The sequence below is a fragment of the Anser brachyrhynchus genome (assembly GCF_964034855.1).
Source record: "Anser brachyrhynchus genome assembly, chromosome: Z".
Classification (NCBI taxonomy): Eukaryota; Metazoa; Chordata; class Aves; order Anseriformes; family Anatidae; genus Anser; species Anser brachyrhynchus.
In genome coordinates this window covers 69,316,890-69,336,151 of record NC_137697.1, presented here as the reverse complement: position 1 = coordinate 69,336,151, position 19,262 = coordinate 69,316,890, and the positions used below count along the sequence as shown (strand labels likewise).

The 19,262-nt window shown below is 42.2% G+C and overlaps 1 protein-coding gene across 2 annotated transcripts in view; it reads right to left on the bottom strand.

Moving 5' to 3' along the window:
* Positions 1-11,491: 11,491 nt before the first annotated feature.
* Positions 11,492-19,262, bottom strand: part of UGCG (UDP-glucose ceramide glucosyltransferase) — a 28,685-nt gene continuing 20,914 nt past the window's right edge. For both annotated transcript variants that reach the window (XM_080574209.1, XM_080574210.1), the window contains exons 4-9: positions 18,897-18,998; positions 18,399-18,511; positions 16,419-16,597; positions 15,921-16,007; positions 15,278-15,467; positions 11,492-13,909 (exon numbers count right to left, since the gene is read on the bottom strand). In XM_080574209.1, the coding sequence (XP_080430335.1) occupies positions 13,739-13,909; positions 15,278-15,467; positions 15,921-16,007; positions 16,419-16,597; positions 18,399-18,511; positions 18,897-18,998 (842 nt within the window). In that variant the 3' untranslated portion in view covers positions 11,492-13,738. The remainder of the gene's footprint in view (positions 13,910-15,277; positions 15,468-15,920; positions 16,008-16,418; positions 16,598-18,398; positions 18,512-18,896; positions 18,999-19,262) is intronic.

Here is a 19,262-nt window from a genome sequence, read left to right as displayed (position 1 = left end):
TTTGGTTTACTTTGAATTTGGAACATTCAGCTTCTAGGGCCCTCCTAAGAGACATTGGAGCTGGTTTCAGCAGAGAAGGGCCAGACCTGAGGGCATGGGATTCTGCTCTCAACAGGACGACTCCAGCATGCTCAGGATGCCAGCTGCTGTAGGGATTGCTGCCCCTGGAAGCCCTGTCCTGGAGGACATGGGACTGGTGTCCATAAAGTGAACTGAAACCAACTGGGTCAGTGCAAAACCGACTAGGCCTGAGCAGGTGTGTCCCATGACATCCTACACAGGTGGCCTGCACCTGCTGCTGCTGCGTCAGAGCAGCTGCTCATCATGAAAATAATGCTTCCTTCACATGCGGGATTTCGTCAAGAGCTAGGGACTGCATTTGAGGAGCACCTGCAAAGCATACAGATGAAAGAACGTGGCTGCTTTTCCTTTCAGACACCCCCTGCTTCAGAGTTTGCTCCGTGCTGGCCAGTGGAAAGGCCTGGCACTACACCGCTTCCCTGGGCAGCACCTTCCAGTGCTTGACCATTCTCTCCATGAAGAAATTCTTCCTAAAGTCCAATCTAAAGCTCCCCTATTTTAACCCGAGTCCATTTCCTCACATCCTGTTCCTAGTCACCTGAGAAAAGGCCTACACCTCCTTCTGCAACCTCCTTTCAGGTAGTTGTAGAGACCAGTGAGGTCTCCCCTCAGCCTCCTGTAAATCAAACTGCTCCTCTTGTGTAACAGGCCACAACATCCTCTGTCCCACAAAAAATCTCCATTTCAGGTGTATTTTAGGATATCAGACAAGCAAATACACCATGAATTTGTATCTGTTCTTCAGCCTTACTCCAGTTTCTACGGAAGAAAGAACAAGACACAGCCACAGCGGTGGGGAAATGCTTGCCAGGAGAAAAAGCACTGCTAGTGTCCCCTGTTGTGTTCTGCCCAGGATCAAATTCCTCACACCAGGAGGAACCTTTGCCGAAGGCTTTTCTTAATTTTACATTTTGACAAGCGTCTTCACCAAGGAGCACAATTATTCCTCTGAGCACAGGACCATACGAAAATGACTGATTTTCACCTTTCCAAACTCTTTTTTTTTTTAATACCCTGATAAAAGACAAGTATGTGGGTTGCCAACATGGAGACAAACCCGAAAGGGACATGATTGCTGGAGGGGACACGAGTGGCAGTCCAAAGGTGACAACCAGCTAAGGGACCCTGGGAGCGGGGCAGCCACCACCCACCAGACCTGGCATGGTGGTACAGCAGGATTCCCACAGCACAAGTGGCGTGGGGGCAAAATAAACAGAGAACATTTCTCTTTTTTAAGTAGGTGGGAGGAAAACTGTTGTGCACTGCCCTGCCTTGGGGCAGTCTCCCCAGGCTGGGGTTGTCCATGGTAAGACAATGGGCAGGCACCATCACTCAGCTAGCTCTGCTCCTCAAGTCCTTGCAAGCAAGAAAAAAAAATACAACTGAAACTTCTACCCCTTCCTCTGCTGAGGTTACAGGACCATCAGGGGACAGCACCTCTGTAGTTGCTTTGCACAGGAGCTTGTTGTCCCACACCAGATATTTGCCTGGACAGCCCTGTGGGCTCCTGCATACATACACACTGGTGCAGGGGAACGTATACCTCCAGGTGCTTTGAAGCACTGAGAAGAGATGGAGCTCTTTTTAGAGACACATTTCACGTGAAGAGTGTTTTATCTGTGCTTAAAGTACCTAATAATAAATACCTGAAGAGAGGCGTTTATATAAATAGATAGGCTCAGCTTTGCATAGGGAGCATATTCCCTCCAGAATTTTAAACTGTTAACCTGCTGGATGGCCTGAAATGGTGTTACAATTCAGAATAAACATTACAACACAGAAAGGAGAGATAAAGCCAAAATCCAGAGAAAAGCAGTCAGCCCAGTAGGCAGCTCCTATAGAGCACACTTAGCCTGCCAAGCTGGGTCCTGCTCCTGGGTTGGTGATGGGCGCCCCAAAATCCAGGTGCACGTCTGAGCACCCTGCAGACCACATCGGGCACATGCAAGGACCACGCCAGGTGACCAACAGCTTGCACTGACTGCATTTATCAAACACTGCCTAATCTGTACGCTTCCCCAAACCCTGTCATTTTATATGCAACCAAAACCATGAAAGAGCAGCAAAGGCTCTCAGTAGTTCCAAAAGGTGGTTGTGTTTCTGGAGATGCAATTTTCTCCACTTTATTTAGGTCAAAATTTTGACTATGTGTATTATCGTAAGACCTTCCCATTCACTTGGACCTTAGGAGGGAGGGGAGAGAAATAGGGGATTTCCAGACTTCTGGAGAACAGCAGCCTTACCAACTCCTCTCCAAAATAAGTATGCTTTTGTTTCTCTCCTTAAGTAAAACCATTTGTTAGATTACTCACTGCAGTGGATTTTAGGGGTGCTCATTACTACATAGGAAGAAATCCCGGGAAGAAAAACCACAAGGAGGCCGAGGTATTTCCTCTCTCAGGAACCAGCAAAACCCCAGCTGCAGTTCAACGTGCAGATAAAAACACGAACACCACATTTGTACACTAAGCCCTCTCAAGGCACCAACATTATGATGGTTGCACCACCAGGAAATTTCACTACCTACAAAAGTGCAGAGAGGTTTTCCATGGCCTTAAAGCACAGGCAGACATTAACACATGGAAGGAATAGGAATATGTCTGAGCACCAGGATGGTGTTGATTTAGCAGGAGCATCAGGATGGGGAGGTGTGAGCTCCTGGCAGATCTCTGGGGATGTGCAGACCCTGGAGGAACCGAGCTCCAAGGAAGCAGCTGTGTGGCCCAGAAGGGGGTTGGGTTAATGCTGCTGGGCACCACTGTTTCCAGCACGGACCGCAAGGAGGAGGTGAGCAGTGTGCAAGCCAGAGCAGCTGCACAGGGGCTGCAGGGTGCTGTTGGTGGACTTCCCCTAAATGGCACGTTGTTAGGTCTCGCATCGCTGTCACAAACCTCAGTCCCTGCAAAAAGTTTCCAAAAGCCCCATTTTCTGGTGGTGGTATTACCTTCTTCCCCTTTTAAAAACAAAATAGCAAAACAGACCTTTGTGGCATCCAGCCTGTGGGACTGAGCCTCTAGCATTGCTGCGACTTCTCTGAAATGAACCAGTCATCACAAAGGCTGCACACACCACGGCATCACTTGCTGAGAGGTGAGGACATTCCTTTCCCCTGCTCCTCCTGTTACTGAGACCCTTGGAGAGGAGGCAGCTAATTTTGGATGCAACCTGCACCACCAATAGCGCCACAGGCTCTGCCTTGGGGAATTGCCACAGGTTGGTGTCAAGAGCTAAAAAAAAAAAAAAAAAAAAAATCTAATTTGAAGTAGCACAGCTTGTAAATACAAATATAAGTGTTCAAACAACACATGGGGCAGGCACATCCTCTGTCTTCTGCATCTCTGCACCAGCCAGACGGAACAAAGAGGCGTGGAGGACACAGGACTGCGAACGGTCACCATGTTACGGGTTTCTCCTCTCTTTTGCACAGGAACAAGGAAAGAAGTTGAGGAATCCATCCCTGTGGCTGCCAGATAAATAAGGCAGCCTCTCAGGATTAGGACATCCCGTCTGCTTCCCACCTTGTGAATAAACTCAAGGCTAAGATCTCAGCGTGCTTATATTCATGTAATGTCTGGTACCCTGCCGAAAGAACACCGTGTTTGAACAATAGGTCTTTCTGGCAAGAGGGAATGTAAATAGCTCTAGACAGTAGGCAGGCAAGCACACAAATCAAAAACATTCTTCATTTACTTAAATAGCCACATTATATATTTAATAGAAAATAAAAGGGAGGAGGTTTATTAATGGTACATTTTCTGTTGTTCCTAGTTATGTGCACAAGCGTATGCACCAACAAGCATGTAATTTAAAATTGCGTTGAGTACATCCTTCTAAAGAAAAAAAAAAAAAGCAGTTAATATGAAAGTCAATACATTTAGCTTGAAAGTGAATATACTGCATATAGATACAATATTCTAACGGTTAATGATGCTTAGGTGGCTCGAAGCTAAGCCTAATCCAATACATAGCTTGATATTCCCACAGTTTAATACATGTTGTGACTAAGCTGTGTGCTTCCGTGGCCATTCCTGAAGCCCAGGTCACTCAGCCCAGGACCCAGACACCAGCGTGGGCACTGGGAGCTGGGCTGAGCCTCTGAAGGCACCTCGAGGTTGCAGCAGTGCTGGGGTTCCCCTCGTCCTGTCAGCTGTTCTGCTCAGCTCTTCCATTGCTAGGGCAACAACAACCAAAAAAAAAAAAAAAAAACCACGAAAATCCCCCCAAACTGGCCCTGACTGCTCTGGATTTAACTTCACAACTGGATGTAGCATGCTGAAGCGGCTTTGCAGAGGCTGTGCATGGGTCACACCTTGTGTGAAATCACAGGGAGGCTTTGGGCTGCCTCTGGCTTGAAAACCATGCTCAGAAAGGAGCCAGAAGTGTTGGCTTTCCTCAGTTTGTGAGCCCAGCCTGCGGACAGCTTGCCCTAGGTGCCAAAGGATGGTTTACGTACAGCACAGCCTGAGGAGGTCCAGCCCCTGCCTTCCACAGCCCTGGCTCCACGCACCAGGGTTTGGGAAGGAACAGGGGGGAACAAACAGGGGAGCAAGGCCTGGAGGTCAGAGGAGGAAGGTGGTGGCAGGGGGAAGGTTGGAAAGGCAAAGGGAGAAGATGGGGGCAAAGACAGGCGTGCTCGATGCCAAGGACAGCGCCTCAATTCCCTCACCACCAAAACGATGACTCTTGCCCTGAATGCAATGAACGCATGCAGAACCCGTGCCCGGATGGATACACCAGGGTTACACAAAACACACTTAGTTTCTTTTCTCACCCAGTTATTTCAGGAGTGAGTCACGGCTGATGAGTACAATCAGCAATTCATTTGCATTGTTTCCTTCTCAGCCCGAGAAGGAGACAGTTTTTGGTTCAGGGTAGTAGGAAGCTCTTCCCCGTCTGTGCTGAAGTGAAATTATTTCAGACCCATGATTTGAATACTCGGAGAGAGGCCCCAGTGCTGTTCTCTGGCTGAGTGCACCTCCTTGCTCATCAGCAGACGGCGCACACCTGGCTGCCTGTGTGGCACTCCTGAAATGAACATGGTTTTGTTAGAAGTCTGGCTGTCACAGGAGAGCCTGGAGGTGCCTGGAGTGCTTTCAGTCCCAGTTCTCACCAGCAGAAGCTGGATGTCTTCAGAAACCTAACCCTGCTCAGACCCTGAGGCAGAACACAGAGGCCAGAAACGAGGTGCGTGAAGCCCAGGCTTGGCGCTCTTCTGTTTGTTCACACCTGGTGCAAAAATAAGAAGTGGCGTCGTCATTGATTTCTGCTGGCAGGAAGCATCAGAAAACTGCATCTAGCTGTACCTACAGTTAACCAGCTAACGTGGGAAAAGCCAGAACCCAAATACTCAGATTCCTTAAATAGCTGCTTGGGAGAGCTTGCGCAGTTCAGCAGGCATAGGGCACAAAGGTTAAAGAAACATCACTGGAAGACAAATTATGCAACCAACCTGTACAAATGAGAACTGCGGAGCTTTAGAAGGAGCCAGTAAGATAATTTAATTTGCATAACTAAGATTTACCAACAAGACGGCTCAAATACATTCATTACAAAGGGGTTTTTACCAGAAAGATCTCGAATGCAGCAGGCCATGCGTTACCCTGCCATACCTGCTCCCGTTTTCCAGGGATCCATACCTGACACCCCACAGGGTGATGCTGCCTTCCAGAGGGACCTGGACAGGCTGGAGAAATGGGCTGGCAGGAGCCTCCTGCAGTTCCACAAGAGGAGGGGAGCCCTGCTCCTGGGGAGGAACAGCCCCAGGCACCAGGACGTGCTGGGGGCACCCAGCCTGGCAGGAAAGGACCTCGGGGTCCTGGGGGACACCAAGCTCAACGTGAGCCACCACATGCTCTTGCTGTGAAGAACACGAATGCTGTCCTGGGCTGCATGAGGCAAAGCATTGCCAGCAGGTCAAGGGAGGGGATCCTTACCCTCTACTTGGCACTGGTGGGGCAAAACTGGAGCACCTCCATGGACAGGACACAAAGAGGATTCAGGGACTGGTAGGTACCCGGCATATGAAGAGAGGTTGAAATTATGTTCAGCCTGAGTGTGATCAAGCACTGGCAAAGGTTGCTCAGAGAGGTCATGGAGCCTCCATCCTTGGAGATGCTCATAACCCAATTGGGCATGGTCTTGAGCAACCTGTTCTAGCTGACCCTGCTTGAGTGAGGGGTGGGACAAGTCCTCCAGGGATCCCTTCCAACCTCAGCTGCTCTGCAAGTCTGAGGTTCACTTCCAACACTTTTGAGGAGAACAACACTGTGGCTTTCAGGCAGCAGTGTGACATCCACCCTTGGATGGACAAGAGGGTCCTTTGCCACAAGGATGCTCATCACAGGCTATTTGGTGCTGTCTGCAGAAGCGGGGATTATCTCCACAAAAGAGTCTGATTCTCAGTGATTTTAAGAGGTTTTAGTCAATCTGATCAAACTCAGGTGTGCAGCGATGCACCTTTTTTTTTCCCCAAAAAACACTGGGTTTCAGCTAAGCGTGGATAAAAGAGACCAGGAACATGATTCAAGAGGTGGGTGGCAAGGACTGCTGTCTACAGTGAGACTTTCCAAACAACCTACTTATCTCAGAACAAATGCTAAAACCAAAGGCTTTTTTTTTTTTTTTTAATTTTTTTCTCCTTTTTAAACACTTCCCCTCTATTGCTGCCTTGGCAGGAGCCAGAGCCCAGCAAGGGACTGCCAAGCATCAGCTGTGTCAGACCTGCACCTCCTGCACAGTGTGGTACATGGAGATAACATTCACCGAACACAAGTCAAGCATGTCCTTCAGTGCCCTGATTTTCACCCACTGCTAACAGCAGGGAGGAGATGGACATTGTCTTTCGCCTAGACGAAGCTCACTAATCCACTGATTGCAGAGCGACAGCGGGAACAAATGGCTGTCAGATGCAGCAGGCATCAGAAAAGGCTGCAGCACAAACCAGGTGAAAGCAGGGAAGTTCTGGTGCAGACCGATGAAACAACAGCACTTTGGTCCCTTCAGACACCTAGACCTGACGTAGAACAGCCCCCCAAAATGAGGAAAAAAATGCATCCAGTCTGTTTGTGATGACAGCACCAACTTCCTGGGGAGTGAGAAGCTCGAAACAATTCACAGCCAAGAGGGTTTGGGCTGCGTGGCAGAGATTCTGCTAAAATCAGCCTCGATTCCATGCAGGGCTGGAATCTTTCGTGTTCCATGGACATGGCTTTGTTATTTTACACATTAATACAGAATGGGCCCTGCTGTTTGGTAGCAACAAACCGCCTGAGGCAGAAACACACCAGCTTCTCTGTTAATTGTAGAACATTTGGAAAAGCCAAATCTCACTTCTGGCACTCATTTCAGCTATGGTTTTAAGCGGAATGAAATCATCTCTCTAGCCATCACCTGCTGCAGACAAAAGCAGTCCGTTTGACAGGCAAAGCAGGGAAATATTGTGCAGTTGTACTCTGGCTGCCCAAGGGCTGTCTTTACAAAAGTGCCACTGGATGTCAAACACGAGTGCTCGCTGCTCGCAGGGATAGCACAGTGCTGACGTGTTATGGTGAGATCATTGTTTGTGTCAGCCTGCACACAGACGAGACACTTTACATTCAGAGGCAGTCATCTTCGGCCACGTGCCACACTGCCCTGCTTGGACATCATGATTGTGGGAGGATGCCAGAAATAACACTGATGTTTTAAGTCTGTGCTATTCCAGTACCTGCAGTGAGAAGCTTCTGGGTCCATACAGCCAGGATCAGGCACATCCACCAGTGGCAATTTTAAGAGTAAACACCAACACCCGAAACAAAGCTCATGGCTGCTGACACCCTCAAACCTGGGAAGGCCCAGATCTGTCTGTCTCCCTTCCTACCCAGACAACAGTGACCACCCCGCCTCATCCTACATGCCATCTGCAGAAGTTCACACAGGGCTGAATGCTCCAGGACATGGAGAGCCAAAACGAGAAGGTCTCTGAGTGGTCTGTAACCCAGAGACAAGAGCTGGAAGGTCTCATGTCTTGGTGCTTTCCTCCTTTGCCAGCTGTAGACCCCCAGATGCATGATGCAGCCATAAAGCAGCTCTTGCTGAAAGCCCCGTATAACTTAAGGGGAACAGGCTTGTTCCAGACAGCTAGCCTTGAACCCTTCAGAAGTCTCAGCCTATCTTTAAGCAAGAAACCTGAAGAGCATTCTTAAGATTTCACCTCTCTGATATTCTTCCTCATTACCCAACATGTTGCAAAAGGACCCAGATTTGTCCATAATCTGTCACTCTTCATCATTAGCCATGGACAAACTTAACACTGTATTCACTGCAGCTCTCTCTTATATATTATATAAATAAGTATATATAGCTATATATAACTGCATATATATGTATAATAATAGTTATTCATTTAAGTGCATACATACAAAAATAAACTAAATTAGCTATACTGACAAAAAATCACTAGAAGCCTTCATAGTTTCTCTGTATTTCCTTATTCCAAAACGGTTTGTGGCCATTTTTTGAGTGTGTTGCTGCATTTTATACGGGTGCTGTTTAGAGCCCTGTGTTGCCTCAGCGTATCTGCCAGCATTCAGGTATCACAGGAAGGAAGCAGCCACTGCCACCAAAGGCAATTCGCTGCTGAATAAGTAAAAACAAACACTTCCAGGCGACAGGCAGGCCTTGGAAGAGGAGGAGCTACTCATTGTGCAGTAGGGCAGGGGGAAGGGAAGAGCTCAGCAGTCAGTGAGCTTGCTGCAGGCCTGTCAGCAGACCCAAATTTAGCAGGCCCAGAGGACTTAAACCCAAGTCAAGAACAATAACTCTCTTCATGTCAAAGCCTGGTGACGAGACTCCTTCTGACAGCTCCCGTTTCATGCTTCCAGCAGGCTTGCTGGCTTCCTGCACAGCCACACGAGCGTTGGAGCCTGACCTCTTCCATTCGCCCACAAGCCGGCCGCATGCGGATGGCATTGATCCCAGCTGGCACTGGGCTGCGCCGGGGCCCTTCCTTCCTGCCAGCAACGGGGGAGAGCTGGGGCTGCGTGTGGAGGGAGGACATGGGAACACGCAGCAATCCACGGACTTCTACTGCAGGATGTCTGGCTTACACCCCTCCACTGATCAGCTGTGGTCACAACCACCTTTAGGCAAAAATGCTTGGAGTTAAGATCAAGAGAAATCCTCCCCATTAGCACCAAGCACACGTTAAGCAGCAGGCAACTCCAAATCTGGTGAAAACCTGAGAAATACAGCATTACAAAAGCATGTTAGACACTAGAAACAGCGCTTTCCCTCCCCACTCCTTGTCTCAGTTCACCAGGATGGGCTGATCAGCTACTTTAACCTCAGTGTGAAGACCAGCATCACTAGCATCTTCTCCCAAAGAGCTACAATCAGACGAGCTGCTCTCCATATATAGGCTGCGGGGCTTCAGCACAGTTAGAGAAACACTAAAGGCTCTAACCTAAGACTGCTTTTGAAAAGGAAATCTCTCAGGACGTTACAGCTGCACGCTGGCAAAGCCTTCGGATTCACCAGATAGGCTGGTTTGCTCGCATTTAACAAGGCAGATCCGAAGGCAGAACTGGACACCTTTTGGGGACTTCTAAGAGCCAGCAGTCAGTAGAAACAGTTTACCACACAGGAACATTTTTAGCAAAGTCTTGCACTATAGTCAATAGCAACTTTCTAATTGAAAAAAAATAACCAGAACTGTAACACAAACATGACTGTGGCTGAACTGCTGCATTAAACTTTGCTTCCTTTCTGAAAGGTTCAGACTTTAAGAACCAGACACGCATGCAGCGAAAGCAGAACACAGGGAATTTAACTAGAACAGCTATCACTTGTCTTCAGTTGCCCAATGTCTAGCAATGGAAACTTGTGCAATGCAGAACAGCCCAACTCCAGAGCAGTCAGACTCTACAGAACACACGAAACCAGCCTGGGCGTGATTTTGTTAGTTTTTCCTTAAAAGCACATCCCCGATCACCGATTTGAGCCACCACAGAGTTACGCTAGGTTAGGAACCATACGTACCTCCTCCAAAGCCAACATGCAAGTACAGTCAACGTGGAGATTACTTTCCTAGGGGAAGCTCCCCATCCACCCAGATATGTAACAACAGTTGGCATTGTGAAACAATTCCGACATGGGATTTAGTTTATCTCAAATGAGTATATTTTCTCATCCTTTAAATGTATACATTTACACTGAATATCCAAGTTGAAGACTCACGTTTGTAGACTCACATGTGATAAACTTCATTTTACGCATTTTCAGACCTAAAAGCTGGATCAAGCTTGAAATTATTGCTATTCTACACATTGCTATCGTCTCTTACAAGTGTTTTTATTTTTTAGACATGCTTAAAAGTCACTCTTAAATACTCTATAAGAGCATTCAAGTCACTTTGTACCACTAAAGAAGTTTGTCTATATGACACTGTTGTTGTTGATTTTTTAAGCTCTTGAGAGACAAGATTAACCTGACAACGCCTGAACCTCAGACCTACCCTAAAATTAGATAAGAAAATAATTGTGAGAGGAGTAAGAGGCCTTTAAAATGAATGACATAGCTTTCAGAAGTGATATGAAAGCAGATGGATAGAAGTAAGCACCAACTGTTTAAGCTCACAAAACAGGAAATGAAGGTAGTCAGCACTATCAGGAGACAGAAGAGTGGCAATGAAAGGAATTCAAGTGGGAAATATTTCATTTGAAAGCACAGAATAAAAGCCAAAACATTGCTTAATAGGGAGGAAATTAATAAAAGGACTCGGAAGGGGGATTTAAGTATTGTGCTGTGCAGCTGCACTGAGCACAAAATGCATTCAGGAATATTTATGTTTCTATAACCAGTTATCAGATGATTCCAGTGGTGTTTGTTTCCACCATCCCTCCCAGACTCCAGCAGCTCTATTGTGCACAGTCTCTTATTAAGATTTGCATGAAAACTGGTATTAGAGAATGTATTAAGGAAGAGAAGAGACCAGTCAGATGACAGCACATGCACAGAGTGCTTTCTCAGCAGTAGTACCTCAAAGCAAAGTATGAATGCTACTCCTCAATTTCTCCAAGTTTTAAAGCAAAGACATCTATCTATAAAGTCTTAATCTAGCCTGATTAGTTACAATAGATAGTTTTCTATCTGTTCAGTTATGAAGTTTTCATACACTGAAGTTATTCTAAAAAAAAGGTAAGGATAGCTCAAAGGATTTAAGCACATGAGAGGTAATTTCAGCAAAATGTAAAATCCAAAACAGATGGTATAGGTGTAAAAAAAAAAAAAAACACTAAGAACAGCAGACCCATTTATTGTAGTAAAGATGAATTAGAAATTAAACCCATTAAAACTGCCATAAACACTTTCTGTCAAAGCTGCCTTGTTACAATGCCATTGAACAAAATGCAAAAAGGATGTATTCCAAACATTGTATTCAAAATTTATTTTTAAATAAAAGAAAAAACAAGACAATGATTTTAAATAAACATGGTACATTCTACATATCTGTATATCAACACAACTTTACATTAGCCATTTTTAACTTTAAAAAGTTCTGTTGCAGCATCTTCTACAGTATCTGACAGTGTTGGATTCCATTCCATAATCAACCAGACAATACCCAAATTAAACTATTTCCTTAAGCTTCAGTTTTCTTGACCAAAAATGGCTCTACTAATACAAAAGCACCCGTTAAACAATTATCCCCACTTACATTTTTAAAATGAAGCCTGTTCAGCCTTTTTTGGTTTTCTGTTCCATTGCCTGCATAGAAATCAGCATAATGCTAAGTTGCAAGCTATGCTTCACTTCAACAGCGCAATGAATCGCATCAAACTTCATAAAACAAAGATACAAACATTGTCAGCAAAATTCAACTATGTAGAAACTCTTAAAAACAATGTTTTCGTGGGTCACAACTAGACTAGCTTTCAGTGTGCAACTTTCCTCAGGAAGAGTTTCTTCCTGATTCACATGAAAAGAATGAAGCATGCATCAAAAGCCTTTGTTCATATAGAAATGCCCATTAAAAGAAGTTCCATTGTATCATACGGCAAAAGAAATATTAAGGTGGATAAAGCATTTTGGCCCAGAGTATGTTTAACACATACATATACGTTACGCTAGTGTATAGCATATGACAATTAAGGGATTGGCTCAGTAAGGTGAAAGTATCCATTTTTATAAATACACATCATTATTGCTAATATGCTACACATTATAATCCAACTTTTAAAGCTGCTTTGTTGGCTTTAGCCTTGTAATTAACAGCTCACATTCATGGTGGCAATATTCTATCCCATCTGAAGTAAAGTAGCATAAATACAATTATGAAAACAAAAGGCTTATGCAACATCCCTCTCTAGCTTTGCTGTGTTTTTTGTTTTACTTTTAATTTAAAAAGTTCAAAGAAAACAAGTCCAGTTCACCACAAATTAGGAAGTCTCACAATGAGGTCGGAAACCAAGCTACAGGGAAGGGGTCAGAAAACACGGCATGCATTATAATCTAGACTTTTTAGTCATACCACTGGAATACAAAAGTCCAATTTAAAGGCTAGACTAACAGTAGTAGGCAAAAAGCCAAGAGCAGACTTAGTTTGATATTTAAATTAAGATTACAATTTTAATCAGTAACAGCAAACTCACTCAGCCCTTTAATATATTCACAATATCTACTGCAATTGAATACTTAATTATGATACTAGTGTAGGTATGTATGTTCACTTTAAAAAGTTATTAAATACCTGCATCATGAAATTACATTCTTAAGACATTGTGTGTGTAAGAAAATAGCTCATGTGAAATGTTTCTGAAATGTATTTCTGTTCCTTTCCACTCCCTAGTGACCACCCCGCCCCCCCCAAAAGCATTCACTCACACAAAACACCCCTTATAAAAGGATGGAAGTAGTGAAGGGGACCAGCTAGGCTAGTTACAGCACAGTGCTTAACAAGGTTCAAGACCGAACCAGATCAGAGTTGGCCAAAAGATGCTCACAATACATGACTGTCTAATAATTCCTTTCAACGCATTCTATCAAACTCAGTCCACTTTTGGTTCATTGCAATGACAAGTATTTCATATATACATATAAACACAAGACTCCAGCTTTACTTTAGCTTGTTTTTGCAAAGCATTTTTACCTTTCCATTCATTTTGTTCTGCAGCAACTACAAGAGGTAGGCATAAAGCATTTAAGAGCTTCTTTCCCGAGGTCCTATTACTGGTTCAATTTAGTGGGATATGACAGAAATCAGACATACTTTTTCTGTGATTTTACCGTGTGCAGCCTTGTGCAATCCAGCTGGACAATAGCTATGTGACCCCTGGCTTTCCTAGGCCAGCACACCACGGAGTAAGAAGCTGTTCATATCCAGGAGGATATATGTATATTTTTTAATTAGTTTACTGCAGAGCATTCACATAGCAAATAGATGTCAGGACCAATTCTCACCATTTCTATTTGTACATAGGAGCAAGGTACCATTTGGCCAAAACTACAGATGTATTTTCACAGATGCAAGTGCCATGCAAAAATAAATTAAAGAACAGATACCAAAACATACAAGTAATAAAACTACTGAAGGTAGATTTTCTTAAAAGTACTTATATAAACAATTTATAATACTTTTGATCCCCTTTCTCTTTTGACATTCACAGTTACAAAGCTGTGGCTATACATCAAGGATTTCTTCTGCAGTGCCTCCACAACGTAATCTGTAGCGTCCTGTCCTCCAGCTAATAGTGGGGTCCCACAAAGCAGATAGGAAGATATAAATTGTCATGGATTCTCTGATGAACCAAGCTACTGCATAATCAAGTTTTGAAAAGCACAAAGCACCACCCTAGGAACATAAGAACAAATACTTAAACATACTATTCAAAAGGAATTTTGAAGTAATTAAAACACTTGTGTTACAGATAACTCTATACTACAGCTTACTGGACAGATTTATATTATCAATAGCATACTTTTTAGAATCCAAGAAAGTTTTCCTGTTCAAAATATTACCCATGTTAAACATGCAAAGCTTGACAGAATGACCCACAAGGTTCAAAGAATGACTTCTATGTAGAGCAAAAGGCAAGGAAAAGCATAAATACTTTTTTTTCCCTTGTGAAGCTCTGTAAAATTGTGTTCAAGCAGGCACTAGGTTTTTGCCACAGACCCCAGAACAGCAGCATCTAGATGAGAGAAGTATACTGCAATTTCCCAGGAGAGTGAAATTCAAAAAAAACCCAAGCTTTTGGCCTCAGAAAAAAAATGGGATTAAAAAGAGTTTAGAGCCTCTGCCTTTTCTGTTCCTTTGAGAATTTCCAGCCACATGCAGAGCTGGAAACCGAGGAGACTTCAGAAGAGGAAGAATAGGCACAAAGCTCTTTTCCTACTCCATGTACGTGTCACGCATGGTGAGATGAGGATTCAGAAAGGGGACTGTGAAACCTGGCTGTTGGTGTTCTACAAAATCAACAGCAGAACCAACTTATCTTTCTAGTAATTGCTAAGGCTAAAAAAGAATATTTTTCATAACGAGAGCTATTTGATAAATGTGTATACACAAGTAATTGTGGATCAGATTTAGATGGAATATGGTCACAGAAAAAATAGTTTAAAGAACTACAGCATTAGGACAGCAAATGCTGTACTGATTTGTGACATCCTTCTATATTCAACGTTTTGCTGAGGTGTCACTTCTTCCAGTGATGGAAGAATTTTATTTTTAGAAGACTACATCTGTACAGTAAGTCCATTATTCAGTATCAAAATAGAGTAAAACTAAGTAATTATATACTTGAAATATATATATAAGCTTCAAGTCATACAAGACAAAAGAACCACTAAGAAAGGAAGAAAACTAACATCCCACAAAACTGCTGTTCTTGGACTCTTAAAAAAAAGCTTAAAAATTCTGGACATGCTGAGGCAGAGCAGACTGGAAACAAATGCAAAAGAGATAAACGCAAGAGAGAAGCCAACTTTCAGAGCCTATGTAGAGGTAGGTGCACTCAGAAAACAAGATTACAAACAAGCACACTCACACCCTCCTTTCATGCTACTATAACTAAAGTTGGAAGATGGGTAGGGGTAGTGGTATTTGACCTGGTATTTCCTTGACAATGTCAAATATTTTGTCACTATAATCACATTTATCTTTTTGCTGAAGTAGTTGGCACTAAAAACTTTCATAACCTTTGAAAAAAGTGCTACATACCTGAACACCTCTTAGTTGAATGTAGTCAAATATAAACCATGCCAAGCAATGACACATGAAAAATACCATTATATCCCATCTGAAGACATGATGAGCTGCCCAACCAATAACTAGACTGGCAACAAAGCACTCTGAGATTGGCTCACAGATTATTGTAGCAGGCAACATATTAATTCGCAGTTTGGCCCACCTAGGAAAAATAAATAAATCAGTTCCAACTATACACAATTCCTTATGTCTCTTTTACAGGCTCATCAGCTGATGAGCCAACAGGGTCTTTCTCAATGCTAGTTTAATCACATTTAAAGTACACCTCCAAATTAAGCATGGCAAAAAATCTCCCCTTCAAAGATACTGTGCATAGCATTTAAAAGGTATTAAAGTGTTGTGTGGTTGTTTGTTTTTTTTAAGGTTTTCAGTTTCATTTAAAAAAAAGTGTTCATATCTTAGTCCTACTTCTGTGGAAAGCCAGCACATCTCTTTCAACACCAACAAGAAGAGTACTTCAAGCCATGCATTGGAACTTCATCATTCTGGATATTACATCAAATTAGTTTGATAGAAGTTTTGCTCTCATCATTTAAGTTTTCCACATTAGAAGCAAGTAAGAGGTGAGAGGGAGAAGTAAAAATTAAAATTTTACCTGATCATTCTGGACTGAAACTGAGAAATAGAATATGAACCAGAGTTTTGCATTGCAACTTGCGTGGCCATTGCAAATTTCCAGCCCCTGAAAAATAAATGTGTATTAAAAAAAGAGCAAATAAGAAATGCAAAGAGCAATTCTAGAACAAACATCTAAGAATTTTATTAGACTTGGAAAGTTTCTTTGGTATATATGCCACATTATTATATATAAAGCAAAAAAATGGAGCAGATTTTATCAAGTCTCTTGCTTGGAAGGTAGCAAATACCACTTGAATAATATTTACTCCAAGTTCTCTGAAACTTTTTCCTAAAGAAATAGACTGCAATGTGACTTAGTTATTTCTCCAAGAATACACTGACAGGACAAAGCACTTGTAAAACATGTTTGCTGTATACATGTGAAACTGACTCGACTGCCTATATATACAATATGTAATGTAAAAAAAGAATTAAAACTGTACTTAAAGTAATAAGCAATGTCCAGTCATCTTACCGGTCAGCTATAGCTTTGGCCATAAAATAATCTTCCGCAATATATTGTGCAAAAGCTATCAGTCCTCCAGCTTGATCCAAGACATCCTTCCTCATCAAGCATGACATTCCTGTCACACACTTAAAGCCAGTTAAATTGGCTGAAATATATGACCTCGGATGTGAAGTTCCAAAATAAACCTGCAAAAACAAGATAAATAAGACTTTTAAAGATCTACCTGTATTTATGCAAGTACTACCCACAACTTTCTCCCATAAGTGTTTGGAAGAAAAAAAGAAATCTAGACATGGCCAATTACGATGATCTATTTGGAAAGGTCTTTACCACCCATATAAGAAATCTAACCTATCACCAAAACTAATAAATCTAACAGTGATATGTGCTGTTTTTATAAATTTAAGCTATTCATTAAATCAATGTATTGAACTACCATATTAAATTTGGTATTTAATTTCTAATTAATAGAGGTTGTTCTCAGGAAGTACATACTAAAATCATACTACCAATCATTAAAATTAATAGACTACTTGGTTATAGAAAAAAGATATGCTGCCTCCTCGTAAACATCAAGTAAATTTCTGCATACATTTTCAAAGAAGCTTACTATATGGTTGTATAGAACCAGTGGAATTTTGTTTATTTAATGTAAATGCAAGAAGAAATAGGGAAGATAAAAATTCAGATTGTAAGCAAGTTGTATCTTTGTAAGATCCAATATAGAACCAGCAATTTTCTACAAAAAGACAGTTGGTAGTGAGCATTAGCACCTCTCACTACTTTTTCCCATTGATGGTCTTACTAATACACTAACTCATTCAAGAAGAGCCATGCTGATCTTATAGCACACTGGATATGGGAAAAAAAAGCTCTTCCAGGAATACAGTAGCAAGAGATGAAACACTGTACTAAGGAGATTAACAGCAATACTAAGTACTTCATGCTATTGCTTCTTGCTCCCTTAAGAAAATCAAATCAGACTTTCCGCTGCAGAAAAAAAGTCACATAAGCTGCTCTCTCTCCACTGAATTTCCCTGCACTTTTGTCTCTCATATTTTTGCCTTTGACTAACGTTAGACTCAGGGCCAAAATGCCTCATTTGTGCCAGCTTAGAATAAAAGATAATTGATTAAATCACTTGCCTTGAGACAAAAGGAATAAACAAGAAAACTCAACCTCTTCATTCTACAAAAGAGAACTTACTGAGAATGGAGAGAGGGAAGAATAGGACAGATAACATAAGTGATATGAAGATGTTGGACAGGAATCAACTGTTCACTTTCTCTTCCAAAAGAAGCATTAGGAGACATGAAATACACTACAGGAGAACGAAGTTCAGAGTGAACAAGGTGGTGGTGGTTTTAACTGTGGAACTTCCTGCTACATGCAGCTGTAGATGTTGAAAATCTAAATGGATTTAATCGAATGGAAATGGAAAAGTTCCTGTAAGAAAACCATTCTTACTAATATATTGAGTATTAGTAAACAAACAAGACTACTTCCTGTTCAGGATCCCTCTCAGCTTTCTGGTATTTTCAGCTGAGCGACTACTATCTGAAAATAGGATATATACCTTGCTTAGGTTCTGTACTCAAAGGCTCTGCTTATAAGCTAAGCTGTAAATAAGACACTGTATGAAAAGGACTTTTCTGACATACAGCCATTTTTGTACTCCTATTCAAAAGGAAAAATAGAATGAATAGCCTTTTCTGAGTAAGCAGTGAAGAAGTTTCCAGTTTTAATTAACTTTAAAATAAAATCCTGCATTCCTTCTTGGAATTGCAAACTTAAATACTGAATCAATGTTTAGCACTGTGGTTGAATTTTCAAACATTTAAACGTTATCCTAGATAGTCTGAAGTGTAACTGCAGCTAAAAATAAATGAAACATCCCTTCGCTTAAAAGCTGCAAAAGGCACTATACAACTTTTAGTCAGCCAGCGGTGTATTAGGGAAAAAAAAATAACAAATTATTACACTGACCTGTTCCAGGGTAGCAGCAAATCCCTGTCTGTCTGCAACATAGGGAAGCCCGTGGACCAGGCCTACTTTCTCAGTCATCTGATTGGCCATATCTGTCAGTGTGTCTGGTGTGACTAAGTGACAAATGAGAAAACAATTCACTGAACAGTTCTGTCATTAGCAGGAGGCTACTCTATAAAAAATACAGTGATTCATTTTATTATGAAGAGCAGGTACACTTCAGTGCGCAGTACTTTGGGGCAACAGTGTCAATAAAATAGTAATTATGATTAACATTATTATGATCAACAACAAACAGAATGAAAGCAGTTTGAACTTTTTTTTTAATGGTATTTATACCTCTTAGAGATGAAGCATCTTTGTTCTGTGAAAATATTTTTCCAAAATTCCAATATTTTTAATTTCTATTTCTATTCTCATTTAATACAATTCCCCACAACTGCTCGCTTACAGGAGTAAGGGCAATACAACTGCCAGCACATTACAACACCCACCTACCTCTGATTCCACTATCACAGATCCATATCAGATCATATTTGGCAACTTCATAGCCAGGCATTAAGTTGTTAATTTTGGGGTTGATGCCAACCTTCTTGCCACCTAAAAAAACATAGACATCATACACAAAATGCATGCTTTTTAGAATCTAGGTTCAGTAATCCAAATACTTAGATGCGTTAACTGAAACAGAATAAAGTAACCTTTCAATTCTTTAAGTCCAACTTAATAGAAAGGATTTCAATTTTAAGCATTCCTTCACTTCCATATTTTAGCTCTCACTACAATTATGCAGAGGGTTAAAAAGGAAAAGGATTCAAATGCTTCCTCAAAATGGCAGGCTAATAAGGTTAATGACATTGAAAA